General features: G+C 32.3%; 2 protein-coding genes, 2 long non-coding RNA genes and 1 pseudogene across 8 annotated transcripts; 1 reads left to right on the top strand and 4 right to left on the bottom strand.

Annotated features, from left to right (window-relative positions):
• Positions 1-1,787: 1,787 nt before the first annotated feature.
• On the bottom strand, positions 1,788-17,688 carry LOC149883908 (uncharacterized). Of its 4 annotated transcripts, none has more exons than XR_016455273.1 (4): positions 17,634-17,653; positions 2,980-3,121; positions 2,209-2,324; positions 1,788-1,983 (listed from the first exon to the last, which is right to left on the bottom strand). It is a non-coding gene; the product is annotated as an uncharacterized LOC149883908 (long non-coding RNA). The 4 variants fall into 4 exon arrangements; XR_016455272.1 differs by lacking the exon at positions 17,634-17,653 and adding an exon at positions 3,855-4,068; XR_016455275.1 differs by lacking the exon at positions 2,980-3,121 and having other exon boundaries at positions 17,634-17,688.
• On the top strand, positions 5,283-7,668 carry LOC149883912 (uncharacterized). Its single transcript, XM_090098282.1, has one exon. The coding sequence runs from the start codon at positions 5,710-5,712 to the stop codon at positions 7,666-7,668; it is 1,959 nt and encodes a 652-aa protein (XP_089954408.1). The 5' UTR covers positions 5,283-5,709.
• LOC149883911 (uncharacterized) lies at positions 10,141-10,641 on the bottom strand. The gene is made up of 2 exons (XR_016455727.1): positions 10,454-10,641; positions 10,141-10,327 (listed from the first exon to the last, which is right to left on the bottom strand). It is a non-coding gene; the product is annotated as an uncharacterized LOC149883911 (long non-coding RNA).
• On the bottom strand, positions 11,125-14,331 carry LOC149883910 (uncharacterized). Of its 2 annotated transcripts, none has more exons than XM_090098073.1 (7): positions 13,733-14,331; positions 13,562-13,643; positions 13,079-13,200; positions 12,702-12,786; positions 12,392-12,541; positions 11,878-12,156; positions 11,125-11,396 (listed from the first exon to the last, which is right to left on the bottom strand). In XM_090098073.1, the coding sequence occupies exons 1-7, from the start codon at positions 14,179-14,181 to the stop codon at positions 11,163-11,165; spliced, it is 1,401 nt and encodes a 466-aa protein (XP_089954199.1). In that variant the 5' UTR covers positions 14,182-14,331; the 3' UTR covers positions 11,125-11,162. The 2 variants fall into 2 exon arrangements, with proteins under 2 accessions (XP_089954199.1, XP_089954200.1); XM_090098074.1 differs by having other exon boundaries at positions 11,148-11,396; positions 13,762-13,910.
• LOC149883909 (uncharacterized) lies at positions 14,422-16,833 on the bottom strand (annotated as a pseudogene).
• Positions 17,689-26,798: the final 9,110 nt, after the last annotated feature.

Raw genomic sequence — 26,798 nt, 5'->3', positions numbered from 1 at the left:
CGTCGCCATCGACAAAGGCAAGAAAGCAATTGAAAGAGTTTACGCCAAGACTGGGATGGTGAATCCAAACCAATTGGTCAACACGATTGTGAACGAAGCGGCAAAGGTAGATCAGTATGTGCCTATTAATCCGTTGGAAGAGCAGCATAAAAAATTGTTTGGTTCGTCCATTCAAGGAAAAAGGAAAATGACGAAAAAGAATGCAGCCAGAATTCAAGATCTCGTCAAAATGGGGAGTGGACTTTTGATTGCGTGAATTTTTCACGGATCAAAATGATATAAATTTTTTTCCCCGTATTTAAAAAATGATAAACACTGACAGATTAAGAGTTGATGAAATGCCAGAGTATGACACTGGCATTGAAAAAATTGATTATTTCGAGTACCATCCAACAAATCTCGATTTAAATTTATCAAGCGCGATTACTTTGGAGATTGATTGCCAGTCTGTGCAGACACTTCTGTCAGAGGCTTACATCCTTGTCGAAGGAGTTCTGAAAAAAGCTGACGGAACTGCTTACACAGCAACAGACAACATTGCCTTGGTGAACAACACCATAATGTACGTCACTTATGACTTATCAGGACAACAAGTGGAAAGAATTATGTATCCAGGTCAAGAAACAACCATGCTTGGATTGTTGAAATATCCTTATGGTTTTCAGCTTGCAGATGGTTTGAAGCAAATGTGGTACAAAGACACTTCAAACGCAACTGGAACCACAGGATTCAACGTCAGACGAGACCACTTGTTTACAGACACCACATCCATTGGATCTTTTTCGTTCAGGATACCTTTAAAACACATTTTTGGTTTTTGTGAAACTTATGACAAAGTTGTTTATGGATTCAGACACACCATCACCTTTACAAAGAAAGAATATGACGATCCAATTTATAGAGCTGGAACTGTTGCTGCTGGAATTATCGACCTTAAAAAAGACTTTTTATGCCGAGAATTGAATTAGATATAGCCGAATTCATGGATTTCATGACGAAGAAAATTTCAGTTCCAGTGGCATATAAGGCAAACAAAGTCGAAAGACAAGCCATTCCCGCTGGTTTTACAGAACTTACATGGACTATCGGAAGAATCACAGACAAAAGCGTTCCTAGATATATAGTATTCGGACTTCAGACAAACAGAACTTCCAGTCAAACTGCAAATCCAGCCGTATTCGATTATTGCGATGTCAACAATTTTTACTTCACAGTCAATGGAATAAAGTATCCAAATTACAATTACGACTTGAATTTTGGAGAAAAGAAAATTGTCATGGCTCATTCTGACGCGTTCTCTTTTAATGAAAAATATTACGGCACAAACGAACTTGTTTGTCAATCTGGTTTTTCTCTGCTTGAATATAAAATTTTGTTTTCATTGTTCTTTATCGATATTGACTTGCGAGATGTCGTGGGTGCGCATTACGACTGGAGAGGAAGTGTCTCGAACTGTCCCTTTTTCGTCAAAATCTGGAATTGTTTTGGAGTCGACGGATTTGGGAGAATTTTACGAAACAGCGAAAGATGAAATCTTGGAAAATATGATCACCCAGTGGGCAAAGCGACGTCGGAACAACGTCGATCGACGTCGGATCGATGTCGGATTTACGTTGGAAATGGAAAGGTTGGGCGACGTCGAAAAAAAGACATCGGGTGATGTCAGAATTACGATGTCATTCAACGTCGAGCGATGTTAAACCAGCGTCGGAACGACGTCAGATTACTGATGTAAAGACGATGTCATTAAGTGGTAGAGCGATGTTAAACCAACATAATAAATACAATTAAAAAATAGCACATATTTTCTGGCGTAAAAGCATTCATTACAAAAAACAACTTTCTATTTTGCATCAGTATCTTTCTGGACACGCCCAATGATAAGCTTGTAAACTTTTAACTTTTCAAAACTTTGTTTATCCATTTTTTTTGCGTTTAGTCTCTTTCATATTAAAACAAGCCATAACTTTGTGCGACATCAGACTATAAAAAGAAAGAAAAAATTTTAAAATGATGAAAAAATAATTTTAAGAGTATATATATTTGAGTTCTTTGTTGTGGAGGAAGCCTATTTCCCAATATGACAAGTCCAGCTCGCCATCGATGTATGGGGGATATTGCAGTCATTTTATTGGTTGTATCCATATCATCATCAAAATATATTGATAAATAAATATTCTTAATTATCAAATATGCAAGGAAACTTACATCAATTCTCATGGTTTACCCAATATCTTCTTTAATAACAGTAATGGTCTGTCTCTGATTTCTGGTTCTCAAATGAAGTGTGTATTCATTCTCTGTATCAGACTCTGAAGTTGATTCTGAAAACAAAAGATATTGTTTTTGGAATCAATATATTGATAAATAAATATTCTTAACTATCAAATATGCATGTCAGTAGCACACTCAGGTCTCCAAATATTTCATAACCAGTGAGAACTTCTGACTTTTTAAAAATGTTTCTGCTGATGCAAGGTAAAAAAAATTTTTTTCAAAAATTCAAAACGTACTTTAAAATAACTCATAAATAGCCATTTTTTTAGTCTGCATAAAAGAAATTGTTAACAAAATTAACACCATGAACTACAATAGCATAGACAAATAAAACTTTATAAACTTGAAAGTTACTCTACCATTAATACGCTTTGACAAATTTTTGTGTTTGTTATTATGTTGCACAGTTTTTATGGTTGTTGTGATGTTGATTTGATAAGACTTGAGGGATGTATTGAATTATTTTTTTATTAGGATGACGAATAACTTAACAAAACAACATTAATATCACGTAACAAAATTCTTATATATTTTAATATGTATTCTAAAGTCTACCCTCTTATTTACAAAGTCATTCACAAACTTAGATCCCTTAACTGTACCAACTGGTTATTATTTTATCATTATTTTTGTATTAGGATCAACTCACCCTAATACAATAATAATGATATTTATTAATATTAATAAATAATGATCAATTACTACTGTTAGCTGACTCAGAACAAAGAGATTCAACTTCATTGTTAACAAATTGTACATTGTCATCAGAATCATTTCGCAGAGCATCATTAATTAGATTATTGATTTGTTGATTTTGGGCTCCCCAATTATTAATGTAAGACATCTAAAGAATAATGTTAATAGCTGTTGAAAAAGTTATAGATTGTGATATCGATCCATTTTTGAATATTCATGTTTATCCCACTGTGTGCCTATCCAAAAAAATTAACATGGAAACAAGAAAGTGGGACAAGATCATGGAAACAACAGAGACAAGATCTGTAAAGCATGATGAAACTGTTAATACATCTAACAAAGTGTATATTGGGGTATCTGAAGAAAAATGGAAATAAAGATGTGCAAACCACAAACATTTATTCACAAAAAGCTCAAATAATGTATTTTTTACCTGATGATTGCAATAAGCATGAAACTTAAAGTAGTAAACATGTAGTTTTATTTTAAATTTATCACATTAAATAAAATATATTACTCTGATTTTATTCATTTAGCACTCTTGTTGAATTTACACATACAAATAACCTTAAAAACAGTACAGTAATGAATTAATAAAAAAAATTCAGATAAATATTTTTTACTAATTTAAATATACATGCATACATACATACATACATACATACATACATACATACATACATACATACATACATACATACATACATACATACATACATACATACATACATACATACATACATACATACATACATACATACATACATACATACATACATACATACATACATACATACATACATACATACATACATACATACATACATACATACATCTTTTAAAGTCACAATTAATTAAATCAAGTAAAAAAATAAACTAACTTTCGCTTGCCATAAAGAGCATGCGTTTTATGGTTTGTCAATATGTTATGGCTGTCAATAAAGTCTTAGTGTTAAATTTATATCTTCCCGGTAAATTTATTTTTTCCAATAATAAATATTTTTCCGGTAGAATAACTACTTTTTTCCAATAAGATGTTTATTTTCCGGTATTCAAACTTCCAGTTCAAAAAATAAACATTTAGAGAAAAAAATAAACATTTAGAGAAAAAAATAAACATTTAGAGAAAAAATAAACATTTAGAGAAAAAAATTTAGTTATTTTATCTAACTAAATATCTAGTTAAAATAACAAAGTTATTTTCCGCAAATGTTTCTTTTATATATACGAAATTTGTCATTTCTTAAATTAGGACCAGAGTTGTTATCTGTCCAATATGCTCAAGACAAATTTTCTGCCGACATAAAATATGTCCGAAATATTTTTCTGCCTACCAACTTTGACATAATTTTATGTCTAAAACATTTTCTGCCGACATAAAATATGTCCGAAATATTTTTCTGCGAACTTACTTTGACATAATTTTATGTCTGAGACATTTTCTGCCGACATAAAATATGTCAGAAACATTTTTCTGTCCACTTACTTTGACATAATTTTATGTCTAAAACATTTTCTGCCGACATAAATTATGTCAGAAACATTTTTCTGTCCACATATTTTGACATAACTTTATATCTGAGACATTTTCTGCCGACATAAATTATGTCAGAAATATTTTCTATCCACATATTTTGACATAATTTCATGTCTGAGACATTTGCTGTTTCTTATTTTAGAAGAAAAAATCGTACAACTTTATTGCTCATTTCAGATTAATTTAACGAGTAAAACAAAAGTCTCGATTTCCCCTTATTAGAATGTAAAAACTTAGTCTCAAACTTAGTTTTTATTACTGAATGTGGTTTTTATTATATGGCGTCCTGTGCCACATTAGAAATTATGTTAAGTAGAAAGAAAAGTAGAACTTGTAAAGGATCGAACCATTTACAGCATAAATTCTGGCCAAATTTATCTTTTAATTTAACCGAACCGTCAGAATCGTTTTTTGAAGAGTAGTGATCTTAACCGAAAATTTATTCCAAATAAAACAAATATCAATGATAATGTTTGGTTGTTAAAATTTTTTTTTCTCTTACACGTTTTTTAAAGAGAAAATATCCCTTTTCAGATTGTAAATGATACAACTCAAACAAATTAAATGGCAATTAAATGCCTTAGAATCAAATATTTGTCTGCTCTCCTCAATCAAACCACATGGCATTATAGGTTGCTAATATTTGGAAAATTGGCAATTTTTTTTTATCCAATGGTACTTTATGGCCATTTACCTTTATTTTGGCATTTTGACACAGAAAAATTTAAGTTCTCGAAAAAGTATTTATTTTGGAAAAAAAGTTGAAATTAATTTTTGCCCCTCAAGAATTTTTAAGGATAATTAAAAACAACTTTTGACTTCCGATCCGAAGATTAACTAGTTGATTTCATTGATGAAATTTGTTCAAAATAAAGTGACGGAATCATTTTGAAACAGCCGCGATATGAAAAAGGGCATTATTATGGCATTTTACATTCACGCTTCTGGCATTTCACATGTAAAAAATGTTGGCAACACTGAATTTAATTGTCAATTAAAACGACTAAAATATGACGACTTGGAATGCTCGCTTCTACGTTTGAGACATTAAAACGATTTTCCTAGCCGCATTAAAAAACGATTATTAATCTAATTATTCATTTTTCGCGGTTTAAACGATTGTCCTGTGGTATAAATAGATCTTGGAATAACTATTTTCTTGTCACTGTTTTTGTTTTCCTTAAGATTTAAAGACAAATATGGAGAATAATTTATTGCACAAACAAGTGAAAAGTCAATTTGAAATTAGTAAAGAAGGAGGAAAGTGTAAAATGTGCAAAAAATTTTACAAAGGCAAGTTCAGTAACCTCAAAGATCACCTTCTTCGAAAACACAAAGAAAAAGCTGGCGAAATTGACTTAGTTGAAACTACTTCGGCTACAAGGAATCGAAATAACGATGAGATTCAATTAATTAAACGAATCAAGCTGGATGTTGATGTAAATCAATTAATTAGAGAAATGATTAAGTTAATGATGAACCGTAACTTGTCTTTCGCGTCAGCTGATGAAATCGGACAATTGTCTTTAGTGAAAAATGCACTCAAAGAATTCAAAATTGTTATAAATCGTCACAGCATGAAACGCTACATTCAACTTGCGTGTGAAAATATTTTTTCGCTCATAAGAGAAGAAACTGAAAATGTTCTTGTCTCGTTGATGTTTGATAGTGCGTCGCGATATGGAAGAAACGTGTTTGGAGTTAGCTGTAGATATGTGAAGGACGGGCAAATAGCTGACAGAACCTTAGGCATACTTACTCAAGAAAGTCGACAGTTTGGCGAAATTTTAGCTGCTCAGTTAGAAAATGTAATTGGAAAAATTGGAAAATGTGCTAATGATATCTACGCAACTTGCACAGATCAAGGAAAAAACATGACGAAGGCTTCAAAAATTCTTCAAAATGCACAAGTTCAAATGAAAGTGATCCTTGAAATTTATGGTGACGAATTTATAGATTTCGAAGACGAGGAAATTGATATTGGCGCTTTAGAGAATGAAGAAGGGAATTATAGTGAAGCCCAAACTGTTTGTGTTGAAAAATCAGTTGGATCGTTCTGTTCAGCCATGTTTTGTGGCGCACATGTGTGTCAGCTAGCTGCTAAGGACGTAACATCAATGTTTGAAGATGCATTAAATAACATCAGAAAAGTTGCTATCGAATCCAAGAAAGTAGCATATATTCAAACATTTAAAAATCTAAAAAAACCTCGTGTAGACATTGAACCACGCTGGGATTCCACGTTTTTGATGATAGAAGATTTCCATACCAACGCAGAAGCATATCAAAGGCTAAGACACGACCAATTAAAATTAAATGATGCTTCATGGAGTTTAATAGATGAATATTTCGATGCATTTTTACCAATACATTCGGCTATGATGGATTTTCAATCCGCAAAATTATCAATTAGTGAGTTCTACGTTCGATGGATTCAAATGAAAATAGGAATTGAGGACGTTCCAGCAGGTGATTTGGGATTAAAAATGCTACTGACCAACGCAATCAATACACGAGAACAAGTTTTTTTTAAATGTGAAGCATTTATTGCTGCTTTAGTTATGGATCCTAGATTTTGCTTTACATCGGGTCATCAACTGTTTAATACAGAAATGTTGAATAGAGGAATTATACAGCTAATCAAAATTCATCAAAAACTTTGTACTCAACGAGAACAATCAAGTTTTTCATCAACAGAAGAATCCATACAATTAAATGCGTCATATTCCTCAAATACTTCTGAAGAGATGATTCCTATGAACTCAGAAGAAATTTATGCTGAAAAAGTACGCCGTTTCATTGAATATACTGGAGGAGGAACCAGACAAGATGTTGCTAATGCAGCTTTAGAGTCAGATCAAGATATTCGTCAATTAATTTTAAAATGGACTCTTAATGAACCGCGAGTGTCATTAGACGTTGAATTCAACATTCTTGCGTACTGGAGGAAAAACCAGAAAACAAAATGGAATCGGCTTCATGAAATCTCGCAAGTAGTTTACGGTGCAGCGTTCTCCAGCGTAAAAGTTGAACGTGATTTCTCTGGATTCGCTTTGGTTTATAGCCATCTACGTACTCGCATTTCAAATGATTTCTTAGACTCCATCATGGTTGTAAAAAATAATCTAGATTTGATTGATAAAATAAAATTTGTTTAAAAAACTAAACGTTTCACATTTTCTATTAGTCAATTTTTTATGGCGCCCCAGTGCAAGAATCGAGTTCTGAAAACCTTTTTAGAGTCAAAACAAAAAAAAAAATTTTTTTATAACGTAATAAAGTTCTTTTAGATTTTGTGTTAGCAAAGTACTTGACAAAATTCTAGCACAAAAAGTCAAAGTTAATTTTGAGAATAGATTAAACGGCCGTGATATAAAAATCTACAACTGAATTGCATTTGGGTCAAAAGACTCCAGCATCAAGAGTTTTTTTAATGCGGCTAGGAAATTCGTTTTAATGTCTCAAACGTGGAAGCGAGCATTCCAAGTCGTCATATTTTAGTCGTTTTAATTGACAATTAAATTCAGTGTTACCAACATTTTTTACATGTGAAATTCCAAAATCGTGAATGTAAAATGCCATAATAATGCCCTTTTTCATATCGCGGCTGTTTCAAAACGATTCTGTCACTTTATTTTGAACAAATTTCATCAATGAAATCAACTAGTAATCTTCGGATCGGAAGTCAAAAGTTGTTTTTTATTATCCTTAAAAATTCTTGAGGAGCAAAAATTGATTTCATCTTTTTTTCCAAAACAAATACTTTTTCAAGAACTTAAATTTTTCTGTGTCAAAATGCCAAAATAAAGGTAAAAGGCCACAAAATACAACTGGATAAAAAAAAAAGCCAATTTTCCAAATATTAGCAACCTGTAATGCCATGTGGATTGTTGAGGAGAGCAGACAAATATTTGATTCTAAGGCATTTAATTGCCATTTTAATGGCTTGCGTTGTATCATTTACAATCTGAAAAGGGATGTTTTCTCTTTAGAAAAAGTGTAAGAGAAAAAAAAAAATTTTAACAACCAAACATTATCATTGATATTTGTTTTATTTGGAATAAATTTTCGGTTAAGATCACAACTCTTCAAAAAACGATTCTGACGGTTCGATTAAATTAAAAGATAAACGTTGGCCAGATATTTTCTTACGGCTAAAATTGTATTCTAACCGCTGCTTTAAATTGTCGTTCGTCCTGTGGTTAATCTATTTTAACCTGAAACGCCGCGCTGGTGAAAAACTATATTTTTAATAAGGTTTGCTTCGACCATAAATTATTCGACCTATCATGGAACGGATATAAATATTCTGAAAAAGAATTATTTTCTATTTTTATTATGTTGCAGACGATTAGATCGTAGAATTTATGCTGTAAATGGTTCGACCCTTTAAAAGTTCTACTTTCCTTTCTACTTAACATAATTTCTAGTGCGGCACAGGACGCCATATAATAAAAACCACATTCAATAATAAAAACTAAGTTTGAGACTAAGTTTTTACATTCTAACAAGGGGAAATCGAAACTTTTGTTTTACTCGTCAAATTAATCTAAAATGAGCAATAAAGTTGTACGATTTTTTCTTCTAAAATAAGAAACAGCAAATGTCTCAGACATGAAATTATGTCAAAATATGTGGATAGAAAATATTTCTGACATAATTTATGTCGGGCGGAAAAGGTCTCAGGCCTAAAATTATGTCAAAGTAAGTGGACAGAAAAATGTTTCTGACATAATTTATGTCGGCAGAAAATGTCTCTGACATAAAATTATGTCAAAGTAAGTGGACAGAAAAATGTTTCTGACATAATTTATGTCGGCAGAAAATGTCTCTGACATAAAATTATGTCAAAGTAAGTGGACAGAAAAATGTCTCTGACATATTTTATGTCGGCAGAAAATGTTTTAGACATAAAATTATGTCATAGTTGGTAGGCAGAAAAATATTTCGGACATATTTTATGTCGGCAGAAAATGTTTCAGACATAAAGTTATGTCAAAGTAAGAGGACAGAAAAATAATTCTGACATATTTTATGTCGGCAGAAAATGTTTCAGACATAAAGTTATGTCAAAGTAAGAGGACAGAAAAATATTTCGGACATATTTTATGTCGGCAGAAAATGTTTCAGACATAAAGTTATGTCAAAGTAAGAGGACAGAAAAATAATTCTGACATATTTTATGTCTATGCACTGTTACGGAAAAAGGTGTTCATGTAAAAGAAAAAAGGTGTTCATGCGTGATACTATATGAACACCTATTAGGTGTTGCCGTTAAAAGGTGTTGATGTAAAAAAAGGTGTTCTTGTTGCATTAACACCTAATAGGCGTTGCTGTTAAAAGGTGTCGATGCAAATAAAGGTGCTCATGTTTAATAGGTGTTCACGCAATTACAACGCGTTTATGACGCACATATTTAATTATTTAAAAGTAAACATGATCTTCTTAACCTTTCTGTTTACTCATAATTAGCATGTTTTAACAAAAAATTTTCCAATTTAGTTTTATGAAAAAAAAGTTCCATGAGCGCTAATAATATATGTTTTATAAAACAACCTATCATTTTATATTATATACACATTAAGACTATAAATATGCAAGCATATTTTATAACAAATAAAAATTATCAGTAAAAAAGAAATTCATATATTTGAAATAAAATTTTAATACAAGTTTTTTAAGTTGTTTTTTTTAACTTTTAAAATATACTTGACTTCACCAGTTTTTGCAACTAAACGGTTGTCATGCTGACTAACAGAACTTGCATTAAAATGGTATAATAGATATCTGCTCTCCAGACATTTGATGAATGATTATCTAAAAACGAGCAAAAATTTTTATAATTTAACATTGAAAAAATATAATAATAATAATTACTAAAACATATTCCTACTGCATTTCATTTTTAGTTCATTTCATAAAAGAAAAACTACATAATGTTACCTTTTCATTTACTTTACTTTTTCCATCTGCAGATGATGAGAAAGAATTCTCAATAGAGAGTTCTTTCTCTTAAATATTTTCAGTCGGAAGTTCAATCTTTTGTTCAACCCATTGTTGTTTTCTATTTATTGTACCCCTGAATAAACTAAACAAAAATTGTATGAGAACAAATAAGATCTCTATAAAACAATTAATATACAAAATAAAAAAATCACACAAATACATTTATATACAATGTATAATAATATCTAAAACTGCATTTATCAAATAGGTTCCTGAAAGGTTTTTGAAAACTTTTTCATATCATCATTTTAAATCAAAGATCCTTTAAATAGGCAAAAGTTTATACAAACAAAGTTTATTTTTTTATAATTTCTTTATTAGTTTTATTTTTCCTTAACTATATGGTGCCTTACAAGCAGTAGTATTATTTGTATGATGTATTAACTGATTTTAAGACTGACAAGTTGTAAAACAGCTGATTATACTCAGTTGAATTAGAACTAAGAATCGAAGCCTTATAATCAATTAAATATAATCAGCTATTTATTTTATAAATAATTTACAAACACAAAATATGTGAATGTGACAAAAAAAATTAAACTTAGAACAATTTATATAATAAAAAATGTTAAAAAAACATAAAACTATTAACATAAAATGTTAAAGATAAAACCAAAAATATATTTAAAGCAATTTAACAAAGTCATTATAAAAGTAACAAAATAGATTTTACAATTCTGATGTTACTCATTTTTCTAATTTGCATAATTATTTCTAATATTTCAAAAACCGCCTCTTGTTTTTTGCAATGTATTAAATTAAACGCTACACTCAAAGAAGTGCCGACAAGAAGAACTTTGATTAAGTTTGCACAGGGAATAGAAAATTTATCAACTGTAACTGCAAAATCTCCATTTTCATAGTGAAGACGAATCATATTCTATAAATAAATAAATAAATCAAATAGATCAAAATAAGTTATTTTTGATGTTAATCAAAAAAAAAAAGAAGACAAAACAATTTTCACTAGTATAGTTTCATAAAAGATATATGCATTTAAAAACAACTTATACTTTATATTAACTTGTTTATTAATTACGCAAATAATACACTAAAAACAATAAATAATACAATAAATTATGCAATAATAATTATGCAATAAAACAGTTATAGAATGGAGTTTCAAGGCATAACAATAACTTAAAACTAAATAATCATTATTATTAATTTTACATTAAATGATTTAAGAAATTTTGAAAAAATTAAAATTGCTGTTGTGTAGATTCATCATCATGTAGTACATCAAAGCTTGTGTTTTGGAGTTAGAGTTGAGAGAGGGTTGTAACAATAACTAAAAAATGTAGCTCCATAGGCCTTGTAAAGGGAATTCAAAAAAACTTTAACTTTAAAGTTAAACTTACCTTATCAGTAAATTCTACAAGTTTTTGATAACATCTAGCCACAATAAATTGAAATCCAATTGTATGTGAATCGGAAGAAGACATTGTAGGATTTACCATCTTTACCAGATTAAGAACAGATGAATATCTCTTTAAAAATGGGGCCCATTTCATACAAATATTTCTTAGCGAATCTTTCATCAAAACTTGAACCTCTTCAAAGTCTAGTCCATTATCCTTGTACGGTGAGCTCTCATTTAACTGATACACTTGGAGCATTCTCTTGCTTTCATTATATACCTAAAAAAATATAATTTTTCACAGTTACCACTAATAAAATGAGGATACCAATAAGGATTTTAAGGAGATTTAAGGTGAAATTTCCCCAATTTTTAAGAAGATTTAACCCTGAACAGGAAAGTTTTCATTAAAAGATAAGGACAACTAAGGAGAAAGTCATTACTTTTTACACATTATCTTTGTTTTCAAATAGATAGAAAAACGTCAAAAACAAATTAGGTGAAGAAATTCTTACATTTTTAGCTGATAAAAAGTAGGACTTAAATAATTCTAACTCTGTCAAAAATCCAACAGTTTCTCTTGCATTATTACGTTGCATGAAAGTTGTTTCCATTACAACCTCTTGTTCAAGTGAGGTTTGAACATTGTTTGAAATTGTAACAAGCTAAAGTGTTTTATTAAAGTATGTAATAAACATTTATACAATCAAAAATATGATAATTTATAAAACAGATATAAAGCTAATATGTGGTACCCAATTTTTTGTGACAATCTAGGAATTGCAATTTAAAAAGGTTGGAGCAAATAGATAATTGTAAACTTACATATGCCTCATTTACAATGTCTGATACTTCATTAATATTGGTTATAAGTCTTAATGGTTCATTGATATCACTGTCACTTACTGCTCTAAAATAGATTAGGACACAATAGAAATATATAATATGATCATAAAATAAAAAAAAACTATTAAATTGAACAAGCATTGATCATCCATATCACATTTTAAAAATCCGGAAAACTGACTGCGTAAAATATCTGGAAAAATCCGGAATATATTTTCCATTATTTTCTTCTTAATCTTGCTTTGAAAGTAAACAAAGAAAATCAGGAGAAATAAATGAAAACTGACTAACTTTTCATCTTTTTATAGATATTTAGTTTAATACATAATAATCAAGTATATTTATATAAAAAAAACCTCTTCATTGCCTTTGACACAGTAGCTTTTGCATATTTCTTTCGCTTTTCAATGACAGAAGCACAATTCATTTTTCTTCTATAATTTTTGAACCTGTCAATAATTCTTTGGTGGAAGCATTTCTAGTAGTAAAAAAAATAAATTAACGTTTTTCTTTTCTAGTCAATTTAATCATGTATTGCTTTGTGTAGTTTCCATTATTACTTAAAATGATATTAAAATATAAAAAACTTTATTATTTATAATTCAATTTATAATTTATAATTTTATTAAAATTTTATTCATAATAAATTAAAAATCACATGTTAAGTTTTTTAGATTTAATCAATTTATTTAAAAGTCATAACACAACTGTAATAAAATGTTTTTATAATAGTTATAATAAAACTTTACATTTTTTCAGCAAGGATAAAATATTTTTAAACAACAAAATATTATAATTTAATTTATTGAATTCAACCACTACACCACAGATTAACTCACTGAATATTGAACAGCTTTGAACTCTGGATACTTTTCTTGAATAACCATCACCAGCTCATTTAATTGATTTCCATTTATATATCTATGATATTGAAACAAACTAATTTAGTTTAAGAACTTAGAGTTAAAATATTTAGATAAAAAATCTATATAATACAACTAAAAACACACGGATTTTGTTGATCAACATATTCCAATACTTTATGAAAAATGATCCCAACCCAGTGGTTCATAAATTGACCATCTGCTACAATTGATTTGGCATCAAGTATCCCACATGTAAGCCTTGCTTCCACAATTGCATCTGTTGGGATTTCAAATTTCAAACCTGGCCATTGTTTTAAAGAAATACTTTCATTTCCCACAACTTCTTCTGATGATTTATTTAATGCTAAACTTGACACTTGACGTTCCAAAAAAACTAGTTTCAAATTATTATTTTTAACTAAAAAATCGAGGGTTTCTCCATCATCTATTTCTGCACCAGAACCATCATACAATTGTAGCAAATTACTGGACGAACATGGGAACTTATTGCCACATTTTGACAGCAAATCAGAATATGATGTGTATAGAATAACTTTAATTGTGTCACCTTTTTGTAAATTAATTGATTGCATCTGCAAATATCGATGATAATATATAACGCAAAAAGTAAATTATTTTGTTATTGTATATAATTAACTAATTAGTATTAAATTAGTATATAATTAATACTATCATTAATATTAATTATCATTAATATAAGATATAAACATCATGACCTACCTGCTGGCTTTATAAGAGGGTAATAGGGAGGACGCAGAAGTTTGCCAGGGCCCTGGGTTTTTTCAAGGGCCCAAAGAAAAAAAGTGACATTACATAGTTACTAGTTTTGTTTAATTTTGAATAAAATAAATTGTAAACATAAAAGGCAGAAATAACAACTCATGAAAAATATTCATATGATAAATAATCGGACAATAAACTCTTTTTCTTTTATTTCAACAGATTTAGATGCACTTGATTTAAGAGAAAAAATGTCAAGTAAAGAAAATGAGTTTTTATGATGCTCTACAACATATGAGTTAACCAAAGGAAAAAATGATATTGCTATTTCTTGGCACATTGCATACCAAACATTGTTAATAGACATCAAATAATTTATTTTAACAGCTTTTTCTTCGCTTAGAATCAAATAAGAAGATACTGTCAACTGTTTTCCCTGGACTGTTAACTTTTCTGTATGAAAAATTGTGTTCAAATATGGTTTAAACGGTTCAAGAAGTACTTCTTGAGCATGACGAAGAGATATCTTTGCATATGAGATAGATCCTGAAAAATAAAATATTTGTATAATATTGCATGAAAATAAACAAATATGTGATTATTCAATTACTATGATTGCAGCTTACCTGGAACAATATCATTAGTCCTTTCAAGTAGACGTCTACAAGTTTCATGCATTTGAAACCTTTTTGAAAATGAATATATAGGGTTTTTGAATTGATGACTAACTCTGACTAGCTTTTTAAAAATCTGATGCCGTTGTTCAAAACGCATGCACCAGAAAGTTTTCATTGTTCCCATGTAGCTTGAAAGGTCAGGATAGTGAGTGATGAAATGAAGCTTTGCTGCTACTCTTGTGCCATTATATAATGTTTTGATATAGTTAATAAGTTGTGGAATAAGAAAATACAACAATTCAATATGTTCATTACAACGGCTATTTAAAATCAATAAAATTTCACAATGGATAATCATCATATCCCAATAAGGTGCATCTTCATCATAGAAATTATCAAAAAGAAACAATGGCAAACACAATGAAATGGTTAGCATTTCACTAGCAGTAAGTACCAGCTTTGATGTCATATAAGTTGACGTCAATATTAAATTCACTGGCAATTTTACATCTCTTAGCAATAAATTCATACCAATCAATGTTAGTTTTCGCTTGGCCATGTAGTGATTCAAAAATGTTGAAACTACAACATGGCTTATTCCTTCTAAAAAATCATGCATGAAATCACTTGGGAAAAATGCAGGTAAAAATACATACGGTAAGTGTAAAAACGGAGATAACTCCAAACATCCATGTTGTTGTTTTGTACTATCAACAATATAAGATTCGTGAGTTCTTTGAAATACATTTGTGTTTTCCTGTCTAACACAAAAGTAACAATGTCTACATATGTATCCACTATGAAAATGTGATTGCAAACCAAGAAGCGGATGAGCTGTTAAATTGTCAGCAGCCATAAAACATGCAATAACATGATATTCTTCATCATTTACAAAAAATGTATTAAATAATAAGTTGAACAAGTCATCAATAATTGGCTTAAAAAACTCATTGAGTGTAATTTTTTTAACCACTTTAAAATTGCACAATGAAGCTAAATGATAGTTGCTCATTTTAGATCCATTATTGTTTTGGTTTAAAATAGAAAAATAAATGGCTGATATTTTATGTATACCCCTACTGGTACCTATTGGGTTACATACCTCTAACTCATCAGAATACAAACCAATGTATACTGTTTTGGCTGGATCTGAAAATGGCAGGATAGAACTTTGAAAGTAGTTTCATTTTGAAAAAGATAAAGAGTCCGGGTGCAAAATTATTTGACCCTTAAGAATACTTTTTAGGTTTTCTCCTAGTGGCACATGATAAAAAAAATCCTCACCAACAGTAACTTTCACTGCTTTTACATGACCCAATTCACCTAAATAACTATCAAACTTATCTGGACTCGTGCAATGTGATAAACACAAATCAATACTGTTGTCTCTTTGAAGTTTACACAAGAAAGATTGGGCATATGGGTTGTGAATTGATATGCCAGCCTGTTGCAAAAAACTTTTAAATGAGCTACATACGTCACCCAATATAGCTTTAACTGAATCACCGTGTAGCAAAAGTAACTTTTTTGATGTATTTTCAGAAAGCAAATGATAATTCATAGTTATCATAAAAAACTTTTTTATCTCATCAAACATGTCAAATATATCAGTGGACTGGTCTGCATTTTTGTCACATAACTTTGTCTCAATACAAACTGGCAAATCCAATTGAATAGGTGATTCAATCTGATTCTGTAAAATATTATGTTGTCGTTCATCTTGATGCCTTCTATAAACATGATTTTTAGCAACTACATAGTTTTTAAATTCAGCAGAACAAAAATGGCACGGTATTCTAAAAAAAATTACAAAAATTAAAATGTTATAACTAATGTTTGACAATTGAATGTATAAAAGTTTGTAACTTATATATATATATATATATATATATATATAAATATAAATATATATATATATATATATATATATAACTTTCAATTGAAAGATATATATATATATATATATATAATATATATATATATAACTTTCAATTGAAAGCTATATATATGTATATATATAATTATATATATATATATATATATATATATATATATATATATATATATATATATATATATATATATATATATATATATATATATATATATATATATATATATATATATGTATATAGCTTTCAATTAGATAATAACTTTTTAATTTTTACATGTATGTGCATGTGTGTATATTTTTTATGTAAATGATGAAAAGTTAAAGTACTTTTGTCCATAATGGATTCGATGATAGTGAGATAGCAAATTGCCAACGGATTTGGATCTAAATGAACACTTGACACAAGGAAAAGCCATTGCAAATATTTTTCGCGCCAAATGACAAATATTTTATTCCAAAATAAGCTTTTTCTTCGTTCGCCCTAAGAATTTACTTTTAAAGCTTTATGTTTAAAAAGGTGTCGACGTCGACACCTTTTTACGTGGACACCTTTTTTTTTAACGCTAACACCTACTTTCTAAACAGTTTGTAATTTTTTGTCTTCAACACCTATTACGTTAACATAAACACCAATATAGGTGTTCGCGTTCATATTATCAACACCTTTTTACACTAACACCTTTTTTTTCAGACACGGACACCTTTTTCCGTAACAGTGTGTAAAATATGTCTAAAAATATGTCGACAGATCTGCCAGACATATTATGCCGTAACATCTCTGATTAGGACTTACTTAAAGCATAGTACTTTGTTAGGTCACACCACGGTATGTAAATTTTATTTATTTGTAAAATTGTCGATTTACGTCGTATTTATGTCAAAAGACATCGCACGATGTCAGAACAACGTTTGTAAGACAACGTCGTTTTGACGTCGTTATCGTGACGTTATAACAACGTTGTAATAAGTCGGTTGACATCGCCGATGAAAATCCAACGTAAACCCGACGTCGGTTTGACATCGCGTGCCCACTGGGCAATTAGAACAAAATGGGCTCGAATTGCAGAGTGTCTGACATCTTGAAAATGGACATTAATTTAATTGATTACAATCCAATCAGTGCGAGGTCATACATTCCTCTCGATGATTTTCTGGCGAGCAAAAAAGCAATTATCAACATGGTCAACGAAGACAACGAATGTTTTAAATGGTGCGTCTCAAGGTTTTTGAACATGAAGGAAAAACACGGTGAAATAATTGACAAAAACTTGATTGAAAAATCGAAAGAGTTGAATTGGGAAGGGATTGAATTTCCAGTCAAACTTGATCAAATCAAAAAATTTGAAAAAAAAAAAATCCAGAAATCAGCGTGAATGTTTTTGGGTGTGAAGATAGATCCATTTACCCTTTGAAAATATCCAAATGTTTAAACAGAAAACATGAAATAGATTTGCTGCTCATTTCAGACGAAAAAACAAATCATTTTTGTTTGATAAAAAGTCTAAGTCGACTCATTTCCTCACAATCATCCACACATCATGGCAAAAAATATTTTTGAAGAAATTGTTTGCAAAGGATGAACAGAGAGGAAGATCTTTCCAAACATTCAACTTATTCCAAAGAGAACAGCTCGGTAAGAATCGAACTTCCCGAAAAAATTTCTTTCATGAAATTTGAACAAAAAGAAAGGTCGATGAGAGTTCCTTTTTTTCGTTTACGCAGACTTTGAAAGTTTCATCACACCAATCAACACTTGCGTCCCCAACCCAAAACAGTCTTACACAAAACAGTACCAAAAACACACTCCGAGTTCGTTCTGCTATTTCATCAAATGCTTCGACGAAACCGTTTACAAAGGAAATCCGGTGACTTTTACCGCAACGAGAGAAACGGACGATGTTGCAAAAATATTTGTGGAGATGATCGAAAAAGACATTACTAAAATTTGCGAAATGAAAAAGCTTCCAAAAAAGATGATCATGACTTTCGAAGATAATAATATCAATTCTTCAAAAGTGTGTCACATTTGCGAGGAAAGTCTCGGAAATGATAAAGTGCGCGATCACTGCCATTTGATTGGAAAGTACCGAGGAGCTGCGCACAACACTTGCAACACAAAATACAAAATTCCAAAATTCTTCCCTGTTGTGTTTCACAATTTTTTAGGTTACGACAGGCACTTGTTTATCAAAAAATTGTCAGGTGGAAAATTAAGCTGCATTCCAAACAACGAAGAAAAATACATAAGTTTCACAAAAGAAATAAAAGTGGGAGAATTTGAAAAAGAGGGAAAGATTTTTGAAATCAAAAGAGAGTTAGGATTTATCGACAGTTTCAAATTCATGGCCTCCAGTTTGGACAGCTTGTCAAAAAATCTGACCAAAGAACAGTGCAAAAACATCGCCAAATATTATTCCGGAAAAAAGTTTGATTTATTGCTTAGAAAAGGAGTTTACCCTTACGATTGGATGGACTCGATCGAAGAGTTTTCTGAAAATCAATTGCCTCCCAAAGAATCGTTCTTTTCCAAACTGAAGAATGATGGAATAAGCGACGAAAATTATTTGCATGCCAAAACGGTTTGGAACGAATTTGGTTGCAAAACGTTCAGAGATTACCACGATTTGTGCAACGTGTCAGACGTTTTGATGCTGGCGGATTTCTTTGAAAATTTCAGGGACGTTTGCGTAAAAAATTACAAACTCGACCCCACTTGGTATTACACATCCCCAGGATTGGCTTGGAACGTTTGTTTGAAAATGACAAAAATAAAATTGGAGTTGTTAAGCGATCCTGACATGTTGTTTATGGTTCAAAAAGGAATCCGTGGAAGATCAGCATGATTTCAAACCGACTTGGAAAATCAAACAACAAATACATGGGAGATTCTTTTGATAGGAGCAAAGAGTCGTCCTTTATTCAATACTTGGACGCCAACAACTTGTACGGGCCATGAGCAAACCTCTTCCCACTCACGGTTTTGAATGGATGACTGAAAACGAACTTTTAAATTGGAAATCGATGCCTTGCATTTTGGAAGTCGATTTGGATTATCCAAAAAGACTTCACGACGAACACAACGATTACCCTTTGGCTCTGGAAAAAATGACCATTGAAAAAGTGGAAAAACTCATACCAAAATTGAACGACAAAAAGAATTACGTCCTTCACCGCGAAAACCTTAAATTGTATGAGCGATTGGGAATGAAAATTTCAAAGGTACACAGAGGAATAAAATTTGAGGAGCGGGATTGGTTAAAAAAAATACATTGACCTCAACACCAATTTAATAACAAAAGCCACAAACAACTTTGAGAAGGATTTTTTCAAGTTGATGAACAATTCGGTGTTTGGAAAAACCATGGAAAACATTGAAAAGCGAGTAGACGTGAGACTGGTGACGAAAAGGGAGGAAGCCGCGAAATTGTCGTCCAAACCAAATTACACCCGACACACGATTTTCGATGAAAACCTAATCGCCGTTCACATGAAAAGAACAAAGTTGTTTTACAACAAACCGATTTATTTGGGAATGTCCATCTTGGATTTGAGTAAAACTTTGATGTTTGAATTTCATTACGATTACATCAAAAAAATGTTTTCAGATCGTGAAAAATTGTTGATGACAGACACGGACTCGTTGATTTATGAAATAAAAACAGACGATTTTTACAAAGACGTTGCTGATGATGTGGAAAGCGAATTTGACACGAGCGAATTTGACAAAAACCATCCCGACATTCAAAGTGTTGGGTTTAAGGTTGGTGCAAACAAAAAAGTTATTCGGATGTTCAAAGACGAAACCGGAGAAAAACAAATTGAAGAATTTGTTGGTCTGCGGTCAAAACTGTACTCTTTTAAAATCCATAAAGAAGAGCACAAAAAATGCAAAGGAGTGAAAAAAAATGTGGTTAAAAAATACATCACCCACGACGATTACAAAGACTGTCTCGAAACTAAAAAAGAAAAAGTAAGTAAAATGAGCGTGATCAGATCCCATTTACATGAAATTTACACGGAAAAAATTAACAAAGTCTCTCTCAGCGCCACCGACGACAAAAGAATCATTTTGGAAGATGGAATTCACACGTTGGCTTATGGTCATTACAAAAACAGATTTAACTTGATCAACTACTGGATATTTTTCGGTCCAGAAAACACAGATCCACAAACGGATTTTAAAACTTTACAAGAACAAACCCTAGAAGCAGAGCAAACCCCAGAGGCAGAGCAAACCCCAGAGCCAAAGCCAGAGCCAGAGTCAGAGTCAGAGGTAGAGTCAGAGGCAGAGCCAGAGGCAAAAAGGTTGATCGCAGAATGCAGAAGGTTATTCGCAGAGAACAAAGAAATTTCGAAGAAGTCAAAAAGGCTGTTCACGGAGTGCAGAGAGATAATCGCAGAGTCCAAAGGATTTTAAAAAATTTAACAAAATATAAAAATGAGTAACAAAAGGATCAATGTGGAAGGAATTATTTTGCCAAACGAGGCTTTAACAAATTTTCAATTGATAAAGGCAGCAAAAAAACTGAAATTAAAAAACTTTAGAGGAGTTTATGTCAGAGATGAATTGCCAAAAAAGACAATGAAAAAAGAATGCGGGATTGTCAACACGGGGGAATTCAAGCACGGAAGGATTTCATTGGGTGTATTGGTACAAAGACGGGGATAAAAAGTTCAGCTTTGACTCTTACGCCCAACCCCCCTCGTCGAGCTCATCGACTACTTAAAAAGTCCCGTCTTTTACAACAACGAAAGGGTTCAATTTGGAAACGCGTCTTTCTGTGGTCACTTGTGTCTTTACGTCTTGAAAAAACGTTTTTATTAAAACGGACGGTTCCAGCACCATTACTGCAGACATTGATTTCAACGCCGCCACGAAACCGCCACGAAAAATTATGTGGACACGCATTCTTCGGGAGGAACTGGCACGGTGATTGGAGCTGCGGGCTTGGATTTAAATTTTCACAAATTGCTCAACGTCTCTGATCCAACCACTTCTCACGATGCCGCCACAAAAGGGTACGTGGACACTCGAGTGGCTTATTCAAGCATCAATTACTCAGACATTAACATGACATCGCACAAATTGACAAATTTGGCCGAGCCCACTTCAGCCTCTGACGCCGCCACAAGAAATTATGTGGACACGCATGCTTCAGGCGGAACTACAGTGGGCACCGCGGACTTGGATTTAAATTCCCATAAATTATTAATGTGCTTGATCCGTCAAACGCGCAAGACGCTGCGACAAAAAGTATGGCAGACGTTTTGTCACAAAAATCCAACTTTTTAGGACTTGTTCCAAATTCAAGCTTTTCATCCTTGGGGTTAAAGTCGAAAATTGTAATAGGGTCGACCACTGCACCAGTCTTTAGCTACGTAGACGGTCCTGGAGTTCTGAGAAGATTATGGCTGGCCATGAGTGGAACCGGAACAAACGTCCCTGGAAATGTTTTTATCAGAATATTGGCAGATGGAGAAATTAGAATAGGGAATTATTCAACAACCACTGAAGGAATAGGAACGGACACCGCTGCCCTTGCTTGCGACTTGCTCTTTTCCCCTCTCGGAGGATTGTTTTACGCCAATTCTTTACAAGGATGCAACGTTTTTAGCACCACTTCCTTGGTAGGATATTTTACGCTCGACTTACCGTTTACAACAAACTTGACCATCCAACTGGTCAATAATAATGCTGCGGCAATCACCAACTGGATTCAGCCCTTTATTTCCACATTCACCTCCATCCCTCCTCTTCTCTCCTCCGCTAAATTGTACTCGAGGACGTTCAGATATCTCAACACAACTTACGGAAACGAATATGTTTTGCTGAACACCACAGGAAAAGGAAATGGCGTTTTTCTGAAATACATCAGGGCGCACATCATTGGGGCCTCTGGAAACGGGTAGGAGTCTAGAGTCAGAATGTACGACGGAAATCTACCTCTAGGCAATGGCACTGTCCTCAGTCCATGGACCTCATACAGTGCAAACAATTACAACACTTTCACTGGGTACGACGGCGACAGCAAATGCATCTTTTCCTCGTCTGGACTGGAAGACTTTTACTTGTCTTCGTGGAATGGATCAAACTTAACCTCGTTCAACAACAAATCAACAGGGCTGCTGTACCAATCGACCGCCTCCATCGGCTCCACCACTACCATCTACTTTTACAGAAATTTTGCAGAAGCAGACTCCATGCCCAACGTCGCAGCTGGCAGAAGGCTTGTCGTCACGCTTAATTCTGGCGACGCGCAATTCGGTCAATCCGGAAGCTTTTACCTTCTTCTCGGACAAGCGTATTATTACGCCTAATTCTAAACCTTTTTAAATCTAATTTTGTGAAAATTTTGACTTTAAGAAATTCTTGGCACATTAAAAATGAATTCCATTGAAACTCCGACAACTAAAGTGTTACGAGATGAAAACGAAAAAATACTGCCTCAAGATCCCATTCAAATTTTAAAAAATAAAGGAGTCAAATGGCGAGAGATAGAAATTTACAAATCAATCATCGAAACAAAAAAAGAACAAGACGAAAAAAAAAAAGAAGTTTTTCGTGCAGGAAGATTTAAACACCTTTACAAAAATTAAAGTTTTTCATTACGCGTTCTCACGTTATGAAAAAAATTATACTCAATTTATTCGAAAAAATGTTTTGTCCCAGAAAATTTTTACCGCGAGGAAGAAAAAAATGATTTTGTCCCAGAACTCCCAATTCCTAGTAGTAATATTCTTTCTGCCTTTGTTTCTGTCCTTCAAGCTTTCCTTAAGGTAAACAAAAAAAAAGAAAATCCTATTTTATAAAAACAAATTATAAAATGTAGCTGTAAAGAGAAACTAAATAAAAAAAGGAATACATTTGCTAAGAACGAACACGCTTATTATTATATAGAATTAAACCGCCATATTAAAAGTTTAAGTACTTGTACTATGTAAGATCTGCCTAGAAATCTTTGCAAAGTCTGTCAAAACCTCATACTCTATGGAAAGATATTACTTATAAGGCCCTTACGAAAAAATTTTTCAATCCAAATTTGTTACGGAACGTCTCATTTTCCTAAAAAAAATGCTATGTATTTTTCTATCTTTTTATCAAGGCTAAGAAAATGGAAACCTTTTTTCAAAGACACTCCCCCTTTGAACTTTCTAAAAATACAAGAGAATGTTTGAAAAACGTTGGATACATCCTAGATTTAGCACATTAAATACTTTTGTTTATCCTTCCTTGACAAACGAAATGATTAAATGTTTGCATCAGATGTTTAGTGTGAGAAAAACTGTTCTACATACAAATTCAAAGTTGAAATAATAAATTTCAGTCAGAATGTTTAGAACCTCTATTTTCTTTTCATGATCTGTTACCACTTTTCAACCTGCTTCATCTAAAAGTTGGTGAGAATTTTGGTTACAAGAAAAATAGCTTACATAACTTTAATTCAAGTTTTCCTTTCTGATTTAATAGCCAAAATAAATTCCTTTATTTACATGTTCACTGCTTATAAAAAATTCTTTTATCAAATTTTAATACTTAATTTGTTAAAAAATTAACCATGGACTACATGATCCAACTATTTTTTACATAGATTATGGAATAGTGTTTCCGTTAAACTATTAATTGGTATTTGCCGTTCCATAATCCATCCATTGGTACACATGCATGGACTAAGCATAGAGGGCTTGCTGTGTTGTTCTTACTTATAGAGCAAACTTGAAATACTTTAACAAATGAAATCCTTTATCAAAACCAGCGATATTGGTTCTCATTTGGTATATTCATTAGAAAGGTTCCATCCGGGATTTTGTACGAAACCAACCGAAAGACCACGCATAGCTCGTTCAACCGAAAGACCACGCATAGCTTGTTTATAGGAAAATCTTGAATTGATTTGGTAGTGCGTTAATGAAGAGCATAGACGGCATTCTCAAGAACATGGAATTAACCACAGAACTTTGCTTAATTAGTAAATTAGTTAAAGACGATGGATCAAGCACGGCTAAAGTGCATCCTGCTTTCGTGTAATGCCTGGCGTTTATAACACTATCAGTCAATTTTTCACTTTTCATACAAGAGGTTTGAAACGAAAATAATGTTCTTTATGGCCCTAAAGACCAAATGCATAAACAAATTTGGCTTTGCATTTGGTCTTCAGGGCCATCCATTTGTGTAATAAAACTAAGCTATGCTGTTAAGGGATATGAGTGTATAATTGACAAAAGACAAACTAAACAGGATTGTAAGTCAGCCAGCAGAAGTCAGCCATCATTCTCTTATCGACACGCCCCTGGTAGCAATGCTCAGTAGTTGAAATCATTTGGTGGAAACGTCCTCTATGCTCGTCTATAATGTTTCTCTCAAAATGTTTGGGGAAAAAGTCCAACTGGCTATGCAAAAAGTGAATCTTTGGGGACATGTGCACATTTATTTCTTTAAAGGCTGATAACAGTTCTGAGATGATGTCTTTATAGCCGTCCAACCGGTGCTTGCCTGAATAAAAGAGTGCAAAGAAGAAATTCTTTGATAGAATACAAGTATTATGTACTTAATTCCTAAAACTTTCAGATACTTACCCAGAAAGTTCACCACACAGTCTTTCAAAGTTTTCCATGCTCTGAGCTCAATCGGGGACAAAGAATCAGTAAACTGCTGGCTTTTCAAAAGTTTTTGAGTGTCTGGTCCAACGAATACTCCTTCCTTTACTTTTGCAAGTGACAGTTTTGGAAAGGTCTCCTTTATGATTTTCATTGGTTAACCGTTAGAGTGTAATGCCCTAACAAAGTTCTTAAAAAGGCCAAACTCTATGTGCAATGGAGGTATAATAACTTTGTCAGACTGAACAAGTGGCTCATAAGCGAATATTGTGAACACGAAGGGTTGCATTGCCTCGTTCTGGCTACTCATTTCTGATGTAATGCTCATGTTTAGCGCGGCTATCCCACAGACATATGAAGCATGTGTATTTCACGTAATCTCCTTGCATACCTGTCAGCAGACCTACAACTTTCAGATCCGAGCAAACTCTCCACTGAAATGTGTCATAATGAACAAGCTTCAAAATAGATTTTATAGTTTCATAAGATTCTTTTGCTTTAATTGAGTAAGCAATCGGGATGGCTGGATATACGTTCTCATTATGCAAAAGGACCGCCTTTACACTTCTTGTGCTGCCATCGATGAACAACCACCAGTAATTCTCCAGTTGTGTATAGATACCCATCTTCATCAACAAACCAGGAATATCACAACAAAATACAAAGTTATTGTCTTCACTTCTCTTATAAAATGGCACGTAAGCTGCGTCTCTTGTCTTATAAACAGACATTCTCGTTTCCTTAGCAAGGACAACGATTTCTCTTAGAATTGAACCAGCCAAATATGTATCCTGTTTGGAAAGACCAAGTCTCCTAACAAACAAGTCCAGCTGTCTCTGGCTGATAGACTTCGGCTCGTCGTTAGGCAGCCAATCATCATCATCTTTATCGCTTTTTTCATGTTCGGCACATCATCATTATCACTCAAAAGTACATCGAGAAGATCAGAAGAAAACACAGGAGGCTCTTCTCCCTCATCATATGCTCTCGGTCTTATCGCTGATGATAAGTCAGGGTAAATTATGCTGTTAGCTGTCCTTCTGGTAAACTGCGCCTTGTGTGTCAAACAAAAATAGCAATCAGTTACATGATCTTTTTGGTCGCGCCACGACGTAGGTGTGGAAAAAGGCATTCTCTTCAATTTCCCCTTAGACCACAGGGACAGGTTAGACAGACACTTAACACAGATCTTATGGGGGTGGGGGTTGGGGGGGGGGTTGGGGATAAAAACCTTGTCCTCATCAACTAGTTTCATCTTGAAATAAGCATAATACAAGGTCTTAACTCGAGGTGTAATGGAACGCTCATCTCCTTTAAACATAAACCTCCCGCAAATGTAACAGAACTTGTTAGGATCGTTATA

This window comes from Hydra viridissima, unplaced genomic scaffold (genome assembly GCF_058129835.1).
Source record: "Hydra viridissima isolate aposymbiotic clone 2 unplaced genomic scaffold, HvirCarnegie_v1 scaffold_9, whole genome shotgun sequence".
Classification (NCBI taxonomy): Eukaryota; Metazoa; Cnidaria; class Hydrozoa; order Anthoathecata; family Hydridae; genus Hydra; species Hydra viridissima.
Note: the sequence above shows the minus strand (reverse complement) of the source record. Positions and strands in the feature narration are given on the sequence as shown.

What these genes read in the sequence shown, in the direction of transcription:
- LOC149883912 (XM_090098282.1), top strand. Translation starts at nt 5,710, where the DNA reads ATGGAGAATAATTTATTGCACAAACAAGTGAAAAGTCAATTTGAAATT.
- LOC149883910 (XM_090098073.1), bottom strand. Translation starts at nt 14,181, where the DNA reads ATGCAATCAATTAATTTACAAAAAGGTGACACAATTAAAGTTATTCTA. An exon ending in TATGTTGATCAACAAAATCC is followed by an intron (nt 13,644 to 13,732) that starts GTGTGTTTTTAG and finishes TCAATATCATAG; the next exon opens with ATATATAAATGGAAATCAAT. An exon ending in GTGTCAAAGGCAATGAAGAG is followed by an intron (nt 12,787 to 13,078) that starts GTTTTTTTTATA and finishes AATCTATTTTAG; the next exon opens with AGCAGTAAGTGACAGTGATA.